General features: G+C 41.4%; 1 protein-coding gene across 1 annotated transcript in view; it reads left to right on the forward strand.

Moving 5' to 3' along the window:
- Window positions 1–19,929, forward strand: part of LOC145413129 (BAI1-associated protein 3-like) — a 332,548-nt gene that overhangs the window by 297,916 nt on the left and 14,703 nt on the right. Inside the window, exons 16-20 of the mRNA XM_080282847.1 lie at window positions 10,822–10,953; window positions 16,442–16,496; window positions 17,947–17,985; window positions 18,976–19,118; window positions 19,729–19,903. Of these exons, the coding sequence (XP_080138973.1) occupies window positions 10,822–10,953; window positions 16,442–16,496; window positions 17,947–17,985; window positions 18,976–19,118; window positions 19,729–19,903 (544 nt within the window). The remainder of the gene's footprint in view (window positions 1–10,821; window positions 10,954–16,441; window positions 16,497–17,946; window positions 17,986–18,975; window positions 19,119–19,728; window positions 19,904–19,929) is intronic.

Consider the following 19,929-nt stretch of genomic DNA (forward strand, 5'->3'; position numbering starts at 1 on the left):
TCATCATCATCACAGAATCCTATTTCATCATCATCATCATCACCATCATCATCCTCTCACCCACTCAGACTGCATAGGATAAAAGATATCTAGAAAAAGGAACAAGAAAGTATAAAATTAGAACTATCAACAGAGTGTCCATCATTTAAGCCTTCGAAATTCCTCATCTTTTCCAATCAGTAAAGAACTTTGATTAACCTTTTCCCTAATCGCCAATCCATCCTCAGCCAATCACTAACAATAAAATACTATATATATATATATATATATATATATATATATATATATATATATATATATATATATATATAATCTGAAGGCTCTAAAATCTTGGCTGTAAATCACCCATCACTCACTTTTTAATCCCTGGTAATATCGGCATATAATTAGTAAAGCCAATCTGAGTCATAATTACTGCCATAATCATCAATTTGCACTCATTCCCTGCACTGAAAATAAACGATATTGATGTAAACAATATTGACGGTTTCGCTTATGTGCAAATAATCTAAGAGACTAATTTTAAGACACTACCCTAAACACCTGAAGAAACTGATTACTCTATTGCTATGTGGCTGCAATCTAACATACTAACATGAAGACAAACACTCCAATCACCTGTCTACACTCACTCTACCCATTGAAAAATTAAAATAATATTGATGTCAGATACTGATGATTCTAATGATCTGGCTGCAATCTAGCTAACAAACTAACTTCAAGAAAACCACCCTAATCGCATGACTCTACTCAGCCACTTAAAAACAGACGATATTGATGCAAGAAACTGTAAGAAACTGAGGATTTTGCTAATGTGAGAGTCATCTAACAGACTAACTTCAAGACAGGGCTCTCACACCATCCCCCTTCAGGTCTGCTCCCTTCTCTTTACATAACTGGGCAAACTAACTCCTAACAAGAACAGTTCACGTCCAACCCATCAAGGCCACAACAACAAACCAACAACAATTCCACTCTAACTTCTCCCCTACATGACCATCTCTCCTTCTAATCCTAACTTTGATGAAACTAATGCAGAATGACGGATTAAAGTTCAGTTTTCCCTTAACACGTTACATTCACATCCCTTTTAAGTGAGTATACATGCAACTGATGTTAGAGTGATGAGGAGAGGAAGATCAAGGAAGAGAGATGAAAAGCAAGAATGATGAGGAGGGTCAACGAGTATGAAGACGAAAACCAAGAATGATGAGAGGAAGATTAAGAGTGAGAAGATGTAGACCAAGAATGACGAGAGGAAGATTAAGAGTAAGAAGATGAAGACCAAGAATGATGAGAGGAGGGTCACGACTGAGAAAACGAAGACCAAGAATGACGAGAGGAAGATTAAGAGTGAGAAGATGTAGACCAAGAATGTGAGGACCTATAATGGGGCAATATGTACTAATTAACCCCTTCGATAAGATGACGTGGTTTGCGGTAAATTTTTCAGTCGATTTTATTCAGCTTAGGACAACAAACCAGTGTCGAAGAAGTAAATAACGGCTAAGATTTATTCTCTCCAAGTCAGTAAGTCCCTCTAATGCAAAACAAAACAACGTCCAGAATACAAGAAAAAAAAAATCTGGAGAATAAACCAAAAGAAAATGGATTTAATGGGTCACTACACCGATCACCCAATCAATCAGTTAAACATTTCAAACTTACTCCTCAAATATTGACCTTAAAGGGCAATAAATAATAACTAATCAGCCATTTCACCCATCCTATGAAATCCATCTATCCATCCATCCATCCATCCTTCACCATCCGCCCACGCATCCATCCATCTTTATATCCCTGCAACCATCTATCCATCCATCTATCCATTCACCCATCGAGCCTTCCGTCCATCCATCCATCCACCCATCTATCCATCAATCAATCAATCATTCAGTCTATCAATATACAGTAGTTAGATCATTTCACATCTCCCTACTGATATCCTATGCTCAAGTCCTCATCTCTATACTTACTTAATCCAACTTTATCAATTATATCACTTACTCCAAACTTCAAAACAGCCTAAGTGTGTGAAGAATTATAATAAACCTACTATTCCAATCAATCAATCAATCAATCAATCAGTCTGTCAGTCAGTCAGTCAGTCAATCAGTCAGTCATTCAATCAGTCAGTCAGTCAGTCAACCAATCAGTCCACCAATCAGTCAGTCAGTCAGTCAACCAATCAATCAGTCAATCAATCAATCAGGTATTTAGAGACAGGCTTATTTAATCTTTTCCCATCACCTCACGTCCCCATCTCGCTGAAATACTTAGCTGATCTGACCCACTAATCAACCAATCAATCAATCAATCAATCAATCAGTCAATCAGTCAGTTACTCAATCAACCAATCAATCGGGTATTTGGTAGTGAGCTTATTTCATTTTTTCCCATTATATGAGAAATACTTATCTGATCTGACCCACCCTCCCAGCAAAGATAAGCACGATAAAAGAGATAAGCAGGATAACAGAGATAAGCAGGATAACAGAGATAAAAACAGTGATAAGCAGGATAACAGTGATAAGCAGGATAACAGTGATAAGCAGGGTAATAGTGATAAGCAGGATAGCAGTGATAAGCAGGATAACAGAGATAAGCAGGATAACAGTGATAAGCAGGATAACAGAGATAAGCAGGATAACAGTGATAAGCAGGATAACAGTGATAAGCAGGATAACAGTGATAAGCAGGATAACAGTGATAAGCAGGATAACAGTGATGAGCAGGATAACAGTGATACGCAGGATAACGGTGATAAGCAGGATAACAGTGATAAGCAGGAAAACAGTGATAAGCAGGATAACAGTGATAAGCAGGATAACAGTGATAAGCAGGATAACAGTGATAAGCAGGATAACAGTGATAAGCAGGATAACAGTGATAAGCAGGATAACAGTGATAAGCAGGATAACAGTGATAAGCAGGATAACAGAGATAAGCAGGATAACAGAGATAAGTAGGATAACAGAGATAAGCAGGATAACAGAGATAAGCAGGATAACAGTGAAGGCATCTTGAAAGCACGACTCCACTGCCACAATTCCCTTTTACATCACCACGTTGCAAAATTCTCGGTTTGCAATTGCACTCACGCACTGAATTACCACCCTACGGTTACCTAGCTTTACCCCTGTAGCGAGATTACCTTTCAGTGCAACATGACGCACCGACTCACCACCCCACAGTTACCCAGTTACCCCAGTCGTTACCCCCTAGAGATTACCTTTCACTGCAACTCGACGCACAGTACCATTACCCCACAGTTCCCTAGAGATATCCCTTAGAGAGGTTACCTTTCAGTGGGATAACTTACTTTTCTAGAGTAAGTTACCCCTCAAGTTAGAGTTAGAGTTACCCCTTAGAGAGATTACCCTTCAGTGCAACTCGACCAACTACGCGGAGTCTTCCTAGCAGCCTCAATAACCATACCCCTTTTACGTTATCTTGGCCTAAAATTGCCATCTCTCCATCTTGAAATCTAAACTATAACAGTTGAACACCAATGCTAATCACGAAGAAGTGTTATGGGAACGATGTTAAACCTCAACAATGTCCTTTTCTGCTATTAACGTACGTGAAATAAGCTGCAAAGGGATGAAATATTTGGGCCAAGTTGAGGTGAAAGTAGTATAGTCCTCAAAACAAGGTCAGATCCAGGTCATATAGAAAAGGGGGTGAAGGGTGAGACCTACGATTTTGGAGGAATTTTTTTACTGCTTGTGCAAAAAACAAGATTATACTGATCAATGAGTCGACACCTTACTGTGATCAAGGTGTGTGTGTGTGTGTGTGTGTGTGTGTGTGTGTGTGTGTGTGTGTGTGTGTGTGTGTGTGTGTGTGTGTGTGTGTGTGTGTGTGTGTGTGTGTGTGTGTGTGTGTGTGTGTGTGTGTGTGTGTGTGTGTGTGTGTGTGTGTGTGTAAAGCACCAAACCAACTGTACATTCCCCAGACTTTGCCTCTGAACCGCCTACTTACAAATCCTTCTTTAATATCAACGAATAAACTTTTGCCCCCTCTTTTATATGACCTTACTGTTTATAGCTATAGTTATACCTGTAGTTATAGTTATAGTTTTAAGGTAGAGTTTTAATTTAAGGTTGACATGGTTGAAAATATTCCTGTATCAACGGAGAGACTTGACACAAGGCCGTATGATTGATGTAAACTCTGCTTCTATACACTCCAGAGTTGTCTGTTTGTATTCCCGTCGATTGAGGAAGCTCCCAGACATCTTCTCCTTAGCGATTCATTCTGTTTATTACACCTTACTGACCTCCTCTTATGTCTACATACAGTAGATCCTTCCAACATCCCCATACTCTGCACAAATAACGTACAAAATATTAATCAGCCATTTCTAAAAATAAATCGCTTAGGAAGAGATGTCAGGGAGACGAGAATACGAGTCTTGGTAACCCCATATCAGTCACACCTGCTGATGAAAACGGGTGCTGTCTTGAACATCCTGAACATAGTGTAGTCATCAGTATACTCTGTTCACTTTATTTTGGTCTTAAACTTCCATCCCTCCATCTTGAACGCAGAGTTATAAAAATAGATCAACACAAGAATATGAATGCTAGTCACGAAGAGGTGCAACAGAAAGGGTGTAGAGCCACAATAATGTCTTTTTCTGCCACTGAGCTATGAGAAATTAACCAAAAAGGGATAAAAACCTCTGCCAAATTAAAGTGAATGGAGTATAGCATCCCGCACGAGCATCTCCAAGCACTGGACTGTACACAATTGCTACGAGAGGAAAAGCACCCCTGGAAATAAGAGAGAGGCCCCCTTTTTTTCCTCATAATCTATAATAAAAAGGAGAGTGCCAATTATTTCGGAAGAGGAGCTGGCAAATATTCAGACGGTATATAGCAGAGTTAATCTAAATTTTATAATGTATGCAAGCCACAATCGATTAAAAAAGTGTTAGTCACTCCAAATTTTTTTATAGTACAAGTAGGATGCTAGTTTTCTATGAAGAGGAAAGGCAAATATTCAGACTCTATATCGGAAATCTACTCTAAATTCTTAATGGATACAGGTGGCAATCGATTAATAAAAAGTGTGATTTATCCCAAATTTCTCATCGTACAAGTAGAATGCCACTTGTTTGCGAAGAAGAGATGGAAGAAATTAAAACTCTATATCGTAAAGCTGATCAAAATTTTATAATGGATGCAAGTTACAATCGATTAAAAAATAAAAGTTAGTCAGTTCCAAATCCCTAGCCAGCCAGCTGCTCCACATGTGCTTTGTTCTATAGTCAGGGTCAATAATTCATTTACAATGTCTTTAACAACTCTGATAACTGATAATTAAGTTAAACTAATCAGTAATTATCAAGTGGGTCCTAATTATGCTTCATTAGTTCAGTCTTCAGTGTGTAATGGTGGTCAGAAACTCAAAGAAATCTTGTTACAATAATAATAATAATAATAATAATAATAATAACAGAAGGCAGCGTAAAGGAACTATTGACCTTAAATATGGAGCTGTGGACATAAATATCGATCCACTTCTGAACGATAAATTACGAAACAATGGGCAATAATATAAGTTCAATAGGGAAGGCTTCACAGTACCTCTTTCTCTCTCTCTCTCTCTCTCTCTCTCTCTCTCTCTCTCTCTCTCTCTCTTGCATACAACACCTCAACACCTCTGCACGTATTCCGTCGGTTGAGGAAGCTTCCTAAAACCGTTTCCTACGCGATTTATTTTGTTTATTACATTTTTCTGTCCTCTTGTGTTACGTAACTCACTCCAGTAGCGCCATACTCTGCATAAATAACGTTCAAAAAGAGATTAAACGGCAATATCTAAAAATAAATCGCTAGGGAAGAGGTGTTTGGGAACTTCCTTAACCGACAAGAGTACGGGCCCTTATCTCTCATATACTGTTTAGTCACCACCAATAACATACATGAAAATACTGAGGGATAATGCGCAGAATAAATAGCTAAGGAAGAGTTGTTGAGATGCCTCCTGTACCACTTACAAATACAAACCAGTAAGTACTTAATTTCAGAACACAGTGATCATACATTCGAAGCTCAACAAATTTTCAGAATATTACTTGGGTTCCAATAATTACTAAAATATAGAGAGATATTAATGTCTAGAGCCACACCTGTAGAAGTGAGCCTGACCTGACCCTCCCACACATGTACGGTACGTGTATATATATATAGGTAAGTGCACCTTGGCATGGTTATATACGTGGCCTTGTTTGTTGTAGGGGTGTAGTGAAGGCATGGTGAACTGTGGGCATGTAGTGTTGAGGCGATTTTCAAAGACATCTAAGCGAGTACTGTCCACGCCAAAAACATCTCTGAACAAACATCTCTTAATGAACATCTCTGAATACTTCCATTACCCAAAACATCTCTGAGTGAAGATCTCTGAGCATCTCCATCACCACAAACATACCTGAATACTTCCATTACCACAAACAACTCTACGTAAACAACTCTGAATCTGAGTATCCCGATTACCACACACATCTCTAACTAAACATCACTGAGTATGGATATTCTCATTGCTGCAAATCTCTAAGTAAACATCTGAGTATGAATATTGCCATAAACATCCGATTAAACATCCATAAATCCTTCCATCACCCCAGACATTCCCCGGCGAACACACCTCCCTCACCAAACACATACATCAGGGCTGCTGTTGGCCCAGTACGCCCTAATCCCTGACCTCTCCACATCCCCGTCACACACCCTAATCCCTGACCCCTCCACATCACCGTCACACACCCTAATCCCTGACCTCCCAACATCCCCGTCACACATCCTAATCCCTGACCTCTCCACATCCCCGTCACGCACCCTAATCGCTGACTTCTCCACACCACCGTCACACACCCAACCACCTTCATGTCGACCTTTCACTACAGATTTCTTATTCTAACTAACACGTCCTCCCCAGTCAGAAAATACTGAGTGTCCAAAGAGTCGTAAAGGTTTTTCAGACATGGATGGGGTGTCGGGAGCTTGATATTTTGAGATACAGATTTTATCGATATGAAAATGTAACTCTCTCTCTCTCTCTCTCTCTCTCTCTCTCTCTCTCTCGAAAAGCCTGCACCTTTATATGTTATGCGGTCTGTTTTCTCTCTCTGTATTCGTCAAAATACCCCAACAGATTTTAATTTGAGTACCAGTAAAGAGAGAGAGAGAGAGAGAGAGAAGAAAAAAGTGAAATATAAGGCAGTGGTCGAAGGCTGCACAATATCCATGCTCCAATGACCCTGGTTCAACATCTATCAAAATTATATAACGCTGCCTCCAAGTCCCGCCAGATACTCCTAAAAATTTTTGTTCCTTTCTTAATCTGTCGCAAAAATACTTATCAAGGCCCCAAATCTGGCCAGTAATATTCCTATCCAAATAAAAATATCCGATTAAATTAACAGAACAACACCTACCCCTTTACATATTACACCTTACCAGATTATTATTATTATTATTATTATTACTGTTACAGCTATTAATATCGTTGATTTAGTAATGTCCACGATGTACAATAATTGATGTATAATAAGCAGAATAAATCGACAAGGAATAAGTGTCACGAAAGCTCTCAATGCACAAAGAATACGCCTCTTATACCGACATACTGAAATAAACAGTCAACACAGTATCAATCCATGGAACAATAAAATCACGATACGACTGTGCAATATTGGTTCTGCAACATGGAGTGTGGATACCGTAGACTATTATTACTACCCCGCTCTGATGAACTAGTCACACACACACACACACACACACACACACACACACACACACACACACACACACACACACACACACACGAGAAAGACTTACAGACATTTCACCTATAGAACAGAAGAGATACACTTAATAATGCGTGTCAGAATGAATAAGCATGATCGTCTAACGCAAAGCATGTATACTCCTATGTATGTATATATAATGTTTGCATGTATATTTCTATGTATATATGTATGGTGTACGTATGTATGTATATTCCTATGTGTATTTACAGTGTTGGCATGTTTTTTTTTATTTACAGATTGATCCATTTGCAAACTGTGGCTGTAAATCTGCTTTCTCGTCGTGCCTTCAAGCAGCATTTAGCGAGCCTATGTATTTACTTTAAAAATCCTTCATGCTTACCTGCTTATCTCTCTCTCTCTCTCTCTCTCTCTCTCTCTCTCTCTCTCTCTCTCTCTCTCTCTCTCTCTCTCTCCTGATGCATTTCTTAATTAAAATTCCTTTCTGTATTCCTGCTCATCTTTCACTTCCCCCCCCCTCTCTCTCTCTCTCTCTCTCTCTCTCTCTCGGTCTTCCTATAACTTAATTTCCTTTCAGAGCCGCGCGTGTTTCCTCCTCTGGGCTGTAGTCTAGTTGGTATAGAAGATTCCCTAACACCTCTTCCTTAGCGATTTATTCCATACACTGCACCTTAACATCCACTTGTTTGTTATTAATCCAAACCAAATCCTTAACGACAAAACACACAAGTAAATGTTCAGGTGTAAGATGCAAAATAAATCGCTATGGAAGAGGTGTTAGGTAGACTCCAATGCCACTCAGAGTATACCCCTCTCTCGCTGTCACCTCATACTCTCGCCTCCTCTCTATCACCATCACTATCACCATTTTCTTCCTCCACAAAACTCCGCTAAAAGGATAGTAACTTGCTTAGGCTTCAGGTTGGCTGGAATATCAATGACTTTATTTTCTTTTTTCCCTATTGTCTCGTCTTTTTCTTATTCTTTTTCTCTTTTCTTTCCCCTGTTTTTCGGTCTTTTTCTTTTTTCTTTCCCCTGTTGTTCTCCTTTTTCTTACTTTTTTCTTTTTCCTTTCCTCTCCCGCTTCTCTTCGTCCCTTCCTTTGTCGGAATATCAATGTATTTTTCTCTTTCATTATTTTTTCGTCACTGTTCTTGTTTGTTTTCCATTCTCTCTTTCTCTTCCCTTGCCCTCTCCTGCCTTCCTTCCTTTTCCCTTCCTATCCTGCGTTTTCCCTCCTCTCCATCCTCCTCCCTCCACTCTCCTCCTACCCTACCTCCTCTTCCTTCCCTCTCTCACACTCTCCCACTACTCTTCCTTCTCTCCACCCCTCACCTCCCCCTCCTCCTCCTCCATCCCATTCCTCTCCTACACTCTCTCTCATCCGTCTCCTCTCCTCTCCTCCCTTCATCCCTATCCCCTCTCCCTCTCCCACTCTCCTCCTTTTTCTTCCACCCTCCCACACCCTTCTCCTACCATTTCTCCTCCCCTAGCCCCTCACTTCTCCCCCCTCCACGGCCGGTCTGCCTTGTAACTAACGCTAAGCTGTATTCTAGGTGTTGTCTTCCAGCAGGTGTGTGTATGGATGAGGGTGCGGGGGACATCAGCAGGTGTGAGTAAGAGGTCAAATTGTTATCGTCACCCATTGCCATTCCTCAACACTTACTCTGATATAAACACGCCTCCAACACACACACACACACACACACACACACACACACACACACACACACACACACACACAGCCTCCACTCTTCCTGACAACAATATAAGTAAAAATGACTTTCAAAACTATTTCAATCTCACACACAAAAAAATCTCTCAAAAGTTTGTCAACCTGAGGAATGTAATCACAGGAGCGGAAGTATTAGATTACATTTTATAACACGAGTTTCTCAGTATTAATTATCAAACACACACACACACACACACACACACACACACACACACACACACACACAATCAAGGAATCTTCAGGGGACACACACACACACACACACACACACACACTCCAGGGATGACCCAAACACTCTTATATTTCTATGTTGCTTAAATACACAGCACCGCAAGGGTCTAGCAGTGTTTAACTCTCTGCTATCACGCTTTTTTTTTTTTTTTTTTTTTTTTACTCTTGCTGCCTTCAGACGATTTTTTTCAGCTGACATACCCTCGTTGGGAAGGGGTTCGCTCTTGTCTGGACCCTAGTGATGCTTTTTTTGTTACCGTATGTGTGTGTGTGTGTGTGTGTGTGTGTGTGTGTGTGTGTGTGTGTGTGTGTGTGTGTGTGTGTGTGTGTGTGTGTGTGTGTGTGTGTGTGTGTGTGTGTGTGTGTGTGTCGCAGTATAATAGTAAGTGATTATAATTATAAGTGTAGCTATATTTGTTGTGTTTATTTAAGTAATGTGTCTATCTTGTCTTTAAGTGCAGGCTAACCACTAACAAATACCGCAGGTGTGTATGAAAAAACTTATAATATGTGTAAGTATGCCTAAGTAATTGCTTGAACATGTATTACTAGCAACAACTATCTATCAACAAGAATATCTACTGGAGACACCATTATTTGTAAGTATATAAGTAGGAAATAGAGGATATCTAATTTTAATCCCTAAGTATGCAGCTTTGAGAATAAGTATATGCTATGAGTGTGTAGGCATATAACAGCAAGAATATGTAATACTAACACCAGCATATATAAGTATGTAAGTAAATGAAAGAACATGCCCTACTGACTCTTCCTGTAAGTATAAGTAAGGTAACAGCTCTACAACAATTACCAATACCGCAATCTGTACGTAAACTACATCTTCAACACACACTCCTATATACACCTAGGCAGCAGTATAAATCCACGTAAAAAAATAAACATACCAAAATCACCAAAATCCCACCCAGATAAACTATAAATCCCTCCACACATAAAATAAACCCCCCTCCCAATTTCTATTAATACCCAGGTAACCTATTCGTCCCAGGTGAAGCATTTTATAATACCACAGTCATCTCCCTTTTAATCCCCCCCTTTCCTCGCATCCCCCCTACAGGTATGACCGTCACCGGGAGGCCAGCATCGCCACGGGGGGAGATGTAGCGCTGGAGTCGCTATCTCGTCTCGCCATCCACCTCGCCCTCGACCTACAGTCGGGGCTGGAGAACTACGAACATGCTTTTACGTCGTGAGTATAAGGGACTACATTTCGTTATCTGGGACTAAGTTTTGCTGTCTGCAGTGGTGGTGGTGGTGGTGGGAGTACGTTGTGGTGGGGGTGGGGGGGGTGTTAGGAATATGAGTACATAGTGGTAATAGCGGTGGTAGGAGTATGTGATGGTGGTGGTAGTGGCGATGGTAGGAATACACAGTGGTGGTACTGGTCGTAGAAGTATATGGTGGTGGTAGTGGTGGTGGCCTGAGTATGTGCTGGTGGCAGTGGTGGTGTTAGGGTTATGTGTGGTAGTGGTGATAGGACACTTCACTCTCATGTCTCGCCATACACCTCGCCCTAAACCTACAGATGAAGCTGGAGAACTATAACCATGCTTTTACGACATGAGTATGGGAGGCTCAGTTGGCTGGACCCTATCTTTACCCATGCATATATTCACTATTGTAAAATAGTAATAATAATAATAATAATAATAATAATAATGATGATGATGATGATGGTGATGATAATACTAATCTTAATAATAATAATCATAATAATAATAATAATAATAATAATAATAACTAGAGGCCCCCCAAAGGGGGAATCACACAAGCCGCGATCCCATAAATATCTAGCGCGGTTCGGAATATGGCCTTGACCTTGACTTACTTTCACCATGTCGAACTCGTACGAGATTTTCATCCCTACGACACACCTGTAAACTTCTATGATGATATTTTGAGCAGTTCCGAAGTTATCGTGGTAACAGACACACAGACCTTCACCTACTTTCACCAATTTCGAACTCGTATATTCATCCCTACTACACACCAGCACAATTTTGTAATAATATCTTGCGCGGTTGCGAAGTTATCGTGCTAACTGTCCGCAACAAGGAGAGGGCCTACAAAAGGTACCGGAGCCAACCCACCCCTGAATCACATCATCTTTACGTTTCTGCCCGGAATCGTGCTAAGTCTGTTCTTCGCTCTGCTAAAAATAATTTCATCCGTACTAAATGCTCTCAACTCTCCAACTCGAATTCTTCCCGCTCCTTCTGGCACCTTGCCAAAAACCTTTCTAACAACTTTACCTCATCATCCCTCCCTCCTCTTTTCTACTCTGATGTTTCTGTAGCTACTTCTTCTACTGATAAGGCAGATCTCTTCGCACAGACTGTCTCCTCCAATTCCACCTTAGACGATTCCGGTGCTGTTCCTCTATCACTTCCCGCCTCTGACTTCCTCATGGCTGACATTAAAATTCCTTCAGCTGATGCATTTTCTGCCATCACTGGCCTCAATACTAACAAGGCATATGGGCCTGATGGAGTTCCTCCTGTTGTACTCAAGAACTGTGCTTCTGTGCTTACACCCTGCCTAGGCAAACTCTTTCGCCTTTGTCTGTCAACTTGTACCTTTCCTTCTTGCTGGAAGTTTGCTCTCATTCAGCCAGTCCCAAAGAAGGGTGACCACTCCCAACCCTCCAACTATCGTCCAATTGCTTTAACGTCCTGTATTTCAAAAGTTTTCGAGTCAATTCTCTATAGAAAAATTTTAAGGCATCTTTCCTATCACAACCTTCTTTCTGATCGTCAGTACAGGTTCCGTCAGGGACGCTCCACTGGCGATCTTCTCACCTACCTTTCAGACTCCTGGTCATCCTCCTTTCGGGACTTTGGCGAAATCTTTGCCATTGCACTTGACATCTCCAAGACTTTCGATCAAGTCTGGCATAAATCTTTAAATTCCAAACTGCCCTCTTACGGTTTCTATCCTTCTATCTGTGCCTTCATCGCTAGCTTCCATTCTGGTCGTTCTATAGCCACTGTTGTAGACGGCCATCGTTCTTCTCCTACATCTATCAACAGTGGTGTTCCTTAGGGCTCTGTCGTATCACCAACTCTCTTCCTTTTATTCATCAATGATCTTCTAAGCTGTACATCTAACCCTATCCACTCATACGCTGATGACTCCACCCTTCACCTTTCCATTCGGTTCCCACAACGCCCATCTCAGCAGTTACTTCAACAAACAAGGGATGAGGCTATGGCACACCTAATGTCTGACTTAGCTCGTATCTCTGACTGGGGTAAAAATAATCTTTTTGTTTTTAATGCAACTAAGACTCAGTTCTTACACCTATCAACCCGTCAAAATCTTCCACAGGTATACCCACTAATGTTTAATAATATTCAGCTTAATCCTGCATCATCCTTGAACATGCTTGGGGTTTCATTTACTCGGGACTTATCTTGGAAAGATCATATTACATCTCTTGTAAAATCTGCTTCCAAGAGATTGGGTGTACTAAGCCGACTCCGTTCTTTCTTTACCCCTGCACAATTGTTGACTCTATACAGGGGTTTTATCCGCCCCTGTGTGGAGTACAACTCTCATGTGTGGGGAGGCTCCCCACATACAGCTCTTCTCAATAGGGTGGAGTCAAAGGCTTTTCGTCTCATTAACTCTCCTCCTCTTACTGACTCCCTTCAACCTCTGTCTCTTCGCCGCACTGTTGCATCTTTATCTCTTTTCTATCGCTACTTTAATGGTCACTGCTCCTCTGAACTGTCTGCATGCATTCCTCCACCTCTATGACGGGCGCGTAACACCCGTCTAGCAGCAAATTCTCATCCTTTTTCTGTCCAACTCTCTAATGCAAGAGTTAACCGTTACTCTCAGTCCTTCATTTATGCAACAGGTCAACTCTGGAACTGTCTCCCTCTGTCTGTATTTCCTGCTGCCTATGATCTCCAGTCTTTCAAACGCAGTGTGTCCAGGCATCTCGAAATGATCGGATCTTGAATTTGGCTCTCTCTTATATTTTGTTTTTCTCTTGGAGGGAACTCTTATTGCGGGCTCATGGCCTTTGGTTCCTTCTTCCTCGCATAAAAAAAAAAAAGATAGACATACAAACTGAAAACAATACTCGTTGGAGATTTTCATCCCTCCTACACACCTGTAATTTTTTGTGATGATACCTTGAGTGGTTGCGAAGTTATCGTGGTAACAGACAGACAGACCTTCACCTATTTGCACCAATTTCGAACTCGTGGTCGATTTTTTCTACTACACACCTGTAAAATTTGTGATGATACTTTGGGCGGTAGCGACGTTATCGTGCTAACAGACACACACGCAGACAGACAATTTAAATATAATACCAGTTCCGCTATCGCAGCTGGTAATAACCCCATGGAATTATCAGCGAAACGGCAACAAAAATATTTCCCAATTAGATGCAACAGGACAACTTGCAACTTATTAACACTCAATGACAAATATATTACAACTATTAGGGCACTTTGCGATGGTCCAATTAGTACGGCGTTTTAAATTGATATTTCCACGTAGCAAGCTTTGGTGGTGATGATGGTGGTGGTGGCGGTGGTGGTGATGATGGTGGTGGTGATGATGCTGATGATGATTGGTGGTGGTGGTGATGGTGGTGGCGATGATGTTATTGTGATTACGATGCTGAATTGATGGTATGGTAATGGTCATGATGGTAATGATGATGATGACGATGATCTGACTAATGGTGATGGTAATGGTGCTGGTGATTATGGCGTTGCAGGTGATAGTGATGATTATGAGAATGATAATGTTGATGAGGATGACGCTGGTGGAGAAAATGATGATGATGATAATGAAAATGAAAATAATAACAAAAATAATAATAATAATAATAATAATAATAATAATAGAAATAATAATAATAATATAATAATAATAATAATAATAATAATAATAATAATAATAAATAATAATAATAATAATAATAATAATAATAATTATTATTATTACAATAATAAAAATAATTAACAATAGTAGTACCACGACCACCACCAACAACAACATCAACAAAAATAGCCACAGCAACAACAACAACAACAATAATAATAATAATAATAATAATAATAATAATACCAACATCATCATCATCATCATCGACTTCATCATCATCACAAACGTCATCACTCTACTATCCTTCACCACCACCACCACCACCATCATCATCACCATCATCATCATCATCATCATCATCATCATCGACTTCATCATCATCACAAACGTCATCACTCTACTATCCTTCACCACCACCACCACCACCATCATCATCACCATCATCATCATCATCATCACCACCACCATTATGTGATTTAGCGGACGTCTCCTTGAAAGATCTTTACGTTGATCGCTGACAAGAGTCGTTCTCAATGGCAGCAATCAGGGAACAGGGTGAAAAAAGGGGAGGGGAGGGGGAGGAGGGGAAAGAGGGAGAAGAATAGAGGGGAGTGGAGGGAAGGGGAGGAGGGGCAGAGGGATTGGAGGGGGAGGGGGAAGAAGTGAAGGAGGGGGGATGTGTGATGGAACGAGGGAGAGGGGATGGGGGGGAGGGGGAGGAGGAGACAGGGAAGTAAAGTGGGAGGAGAAGTGGGGAGAATTGTGTATAAGTGTGGGTGTGGGTGTGTGTAAGAGAGAGAGAGAGAGAGAGAGAGAGAGGATAAAAACGGAAGGGAAGACAGTAGGGGGAGATGGAAAAAGGGAGAGATGGTGGAGGGAGGGAAGGAGAGAGGGAGGACGATAGGGTTGGAGTGAACAAGAGGAATGGAGAGGGGATAAGGATGAAGGAAAAAGAAAAGGAAAGCGAAGAGGAAGGAAAGGGAGAGAAGGGAGAAGAAAGGAGGAAGAGAAAGGAAAGATGAGAAAAGGAGGAGAGCAGAGGAGGGAAAGAGGAGAAATGGAGGGAAGGAGAAAGGGGAAATAAGAAGAGAAAGAGGAAACGGAAGGAAGCTGAAAAGAGGAGAGGGAATGAAAGTGGAATGAAAAGGATGGATGGGAGGAAGTGGAAAGGAAGGGAAGGGAAGGGAAGGGAAGGGAAGGGAAGGAAAGGAAAGGAAGGGAAAGGAAAGGAAAGGGAAGGGAAGGGAAGGGAAGGGAAGGGAAGGGAAGGAAGGGAAAGGAAAGAAAGGGAAGGGAAGGAAAGGGAAGGGAGGGTGAAAGGAAGGGGAGGAGAAGGAAGTGGAAAGGTGGGAGGAGAGAAACAAGAGAAAAAGGAAGTGAGTGGAAGGGGGTTGAGGGAAAGGGAGGGGGTTGAGGGAGGGAAGGGGGCAGGGAGAATGGGAGGGGGTAGATGCAAGGGGAGGGGGTAGTATCAGGCTCCACTGTGCATAACAACGAAGGATTAAGTAGCTTACTCTCCCCCCTGCTCCCCCCACACCAACACCTAACCTCTACCCCATCCCATCCCACAGTGTGTTATGTGGTGTGGTGCGGTGTGTGGTTAATGATGATGATGATGATGATGATGATGATGATGATGATGATAATGATGATAATAATGATTCAGAATAACATATACGGTAATCTCGCACTTAAACGTTCGTCTCACATTCACCACCATTTCACACATTTATAAATCAAAAGATGCACAATATTCTTACTATTCAACATACCTTCTTCTTTACAAGCCTATTCTTCATCCTAATAACTGATTTTCTTTATATTTTCAGAACGGGCCTCAAAATACCCTACGTGGCACTAAATTACAAGATTTTCGAAAAACTGGTAAGCTTCATTATTTAAAAAAAAAAATGTTCTAGGAATAATCAAATATTCTTTTCAGCTTAGAATGTGTAGGATGCAACAGCTGAATATTTCTAGTATGATGAGTTACCAAAAGCAGCATAATCTAACTTAATCTAAACTCACCTAGCTAAGCCTCATCCTGCAGACCTAAGCCAACCTAACCCAACATATCTAACCTAGCCCAGCCCAAAGGATTGACCTAACCTAATCTAACCTAACCTAACCTAGCTTTGCCCATCCAAGCCTAACCTAACCTAATCAAATCTAACCTAACTCAACCCAACCATGAAGGGATACAACTGTGACTTAACCCTATTGAAACCTGTCCTAACTCACACAAACAAGCGACAACGACCCTTGATATTACGCTGCCATAATGGGTATCATCAGTTCCTTTCACTAACCAAGCTCGCTCATACAATAAACAATCCCACCTATCCATGCCCTGACCTACCCTACTAAAGCGATGACCTACCCTAACCTCATCGTGACCTGATTCCATTGAACGACAGGACCCGCCACGTCACCTCACTCTTTAACCTTGAGGGACGAGTTAACTATTTTACACTGACTGACAACACGCGTTTTTTGTAGTTTATTTATGTTTGAGATTTAAGGACGGTCCGCAGATTTCCATTTCTCGAGGTTTCAGTAAAGTTGGTTACGATGAGTTGGGTTGGGATGGGATGGGATGGGATGGGATGGGATGGGGTTGCGTTGGGCTGTGCTGGCCTGGGATGTGTTGGGTAAGGTTAAATTATATTACACTGGGTTGGTCTGAGTTAGGCTGGACGGTAAATAGGGGTTTGCTGGGCTTAGGTTGTGTTGAATTAGACTGCGAAGGTTGGGTTGGGCTATGTTTGGTTAGGCTGGGTTAGGATGGGTGTGGGTGGCTTATTTCTTCACGTTTTGTCAAATCGCAAATCGCTGATCCACATAATTTTATTCAGTTAACATTATTTCCTTCACATCCACAAAGCTACATTACTTCCTTCACATCCACACAGCTTCGTTCACTTCCATATAACTTCCTTCACTTCAACATAGCTCCCATCACTTCTAAATTGCTTCTTTGATTTCCACAGTTTTATTCAGTTCAACATCCCTTTATTCACTTCCATATAGGTTCGTTCATTTCACACAGCCACGGTCACTCTCACACTATCTACTAACCCACATCGCCTCGTTCAACTTTAACCTTTCTTAATCACAGAACACAACACCTGCCTGTAAATACTTGCTATATATACACACTGAGATACAGAATGCTTTAAAGGTCACTATGTATATAAACTGCAAGATTTAGTTTTATTATTATTTATTTATTGGCCTGAATTTAGGAACTGTGTTAGATGTTAATGTTATATTGAAAAGTATTTTTAAAATGAACTAAGACGTGTTTTACTTCTTTTGTCTCTCTCACTTTCAGCTCTCGGAAGATACATTGAAAGTGCTGACGATCATACAGGTGAGGTGTGTGTGTGTGTGTGTGTGTGTGTGTGTGTGTGTGTGTGTGAGAGAGAGAGAGAGAGAGAGAGAGAGAGAGAAATGGAGAAATGAATTCCCCGAGCTAGGCAACTAAGGCCATATAGCCCCGCTGGGTTACAGGAGGGCGCTACGCCTCCCGGCAACGGTAAGAGAGAGACACACACACACACACACACACACACACACACACACACACACACACACACACACACACACACACACACACAGTCCATCAAGAGAGAGTCCATGGAAGTAGGAATTTTAAATGACACGAAAAACACACAGTAAATCCTCAAATATTTTGTCATAAGGAAAAAATCTCACAAAAAAATCCCTTATTGCCATCCATCGCCTGAATGGACCTAATTTTTTGGACCGACTGTACTTAGCGATTTTCAGCGCTATAAAAAAAAAAATCCACCAGTTTATTTACAACTCTTGCACATTCAGTCAATCCAACCAGAGAAAAGACCCATGAGGGGAAAAATTAAAGAAAAAATTATATATACCATAGGGAAGCTAAAAATTTGGTCCCTCCTTTTTAATAATATACTTTTGTTTTTCTTTTTTTTGGGGGAGGGGGGCCTTGGGTATCTAATCAGAGAGAGAGTGATTGATGTTCAGTCACTTGAAAGATTAAACTGGATTTTTGTAACGATGTGGCTATTAATCATAAAAGTGAGAGAGAGAGAGAGAGAGAGAGAGAGAATAATGATTAACAGGGAGAAGAGTGTGTGCGTCGGGGGTTAAGAGAAATTAATACAGCCTACCATGTAAAATAGTGATGATGATGATGATGATGATGATGATAATGATGATGATGATGATGATGATGATGATGACAAAAAAATAATGAGCTATGGTAGTGACGATGACAATTATAATGACAATGGCGATAATACGTTACTCTAACAAAAACACCTATAACAACATCCATTCTTCTATCTCCCCATTTTCTTTTTCTATCCAGGTCGCAGAGGACATAGAAAACGAGGTGTGGCAGATGTGTGCGTTACTGAGAGAGCTTGAGCTGAGCAAAGAGCCTCCCTTCTACAACCCCCACTGCTCTACCAGTCCCTTCATGCTCTACCTCGCCCTCGCAGAGCTCTCCAGGTGGGTGCTTATGTTTTCTAGATGGGTAGGAGAGCTTTATAGATAGGTGGGAGAGCTTTACAGGTACGTGAGAGAACTTTGTGGATAGCAGGAAAAGCTTTATACAGGCGGGAGAGCTCTTTAAATATGAGAGAGCTTTACATATAGGACAGAGCTTGATAACTAACACCAACATTACTCTCTCTTCTCTCTCTCTCTCTCTCTCTCTCTCATCTGCATTTACATTCACCTTACTTCTACGACTTTCACTTCCCAATATATTTAATCCATCCTCCTTCCTCCCCTGCCTACCTACTCAGCCACTTACTACATACTCTCATACCCTCTACAGCTGCCATAATCCCAATACAGACATCCACACCCACACCCACTCACCTGCACACTATTTACACACACACACACACACACACACACACACACACACACACACACAAAGCCAACATCCCACAACAAACGTAAGCTAATCTCATTTACCAACCCACCCACAGAACTCACTTACTCGTCACTCACTCATCCACCCATTCACGCACGCATCCTCCCACCCACTCACCCACCCATCCACACACGCACTCCCCCACCTACTCACCCACCTACTCCCCCCTCCCCACAGGTTCCAAGAGCACGTGCCTGCGAATGAGCGAGGCAAACTAATCTTGGGTACGGTATGGAGACACTTCCTGCCCGCCGTGAGTCGCTGGGTGGACGTCTCAGCCTTTCGCATGTACTGTCGCATTAGGGTGGCCATACTCACTGACAGGGTGGCCAATACAGGAGAGCCCGTACAGGTAACGTTGGGGGGGGTTTCGTAATG

The sequence above is a fragment of the Coenobita brevimanus genome, chromosome 95 (assembly GCF_032717465.1).
Source record: "Coenobita brevimanus isolate Jiangsu-jjx chromosome 95, ASM3271746v2, whole genome shotgun sequence".
Lineage (NCBI taxonomy): Eukaryota > Metazoa > Arthropoda > Malacostraca > Decapoda > Coenobitidae > Coenobita > Coenobita brevimanus.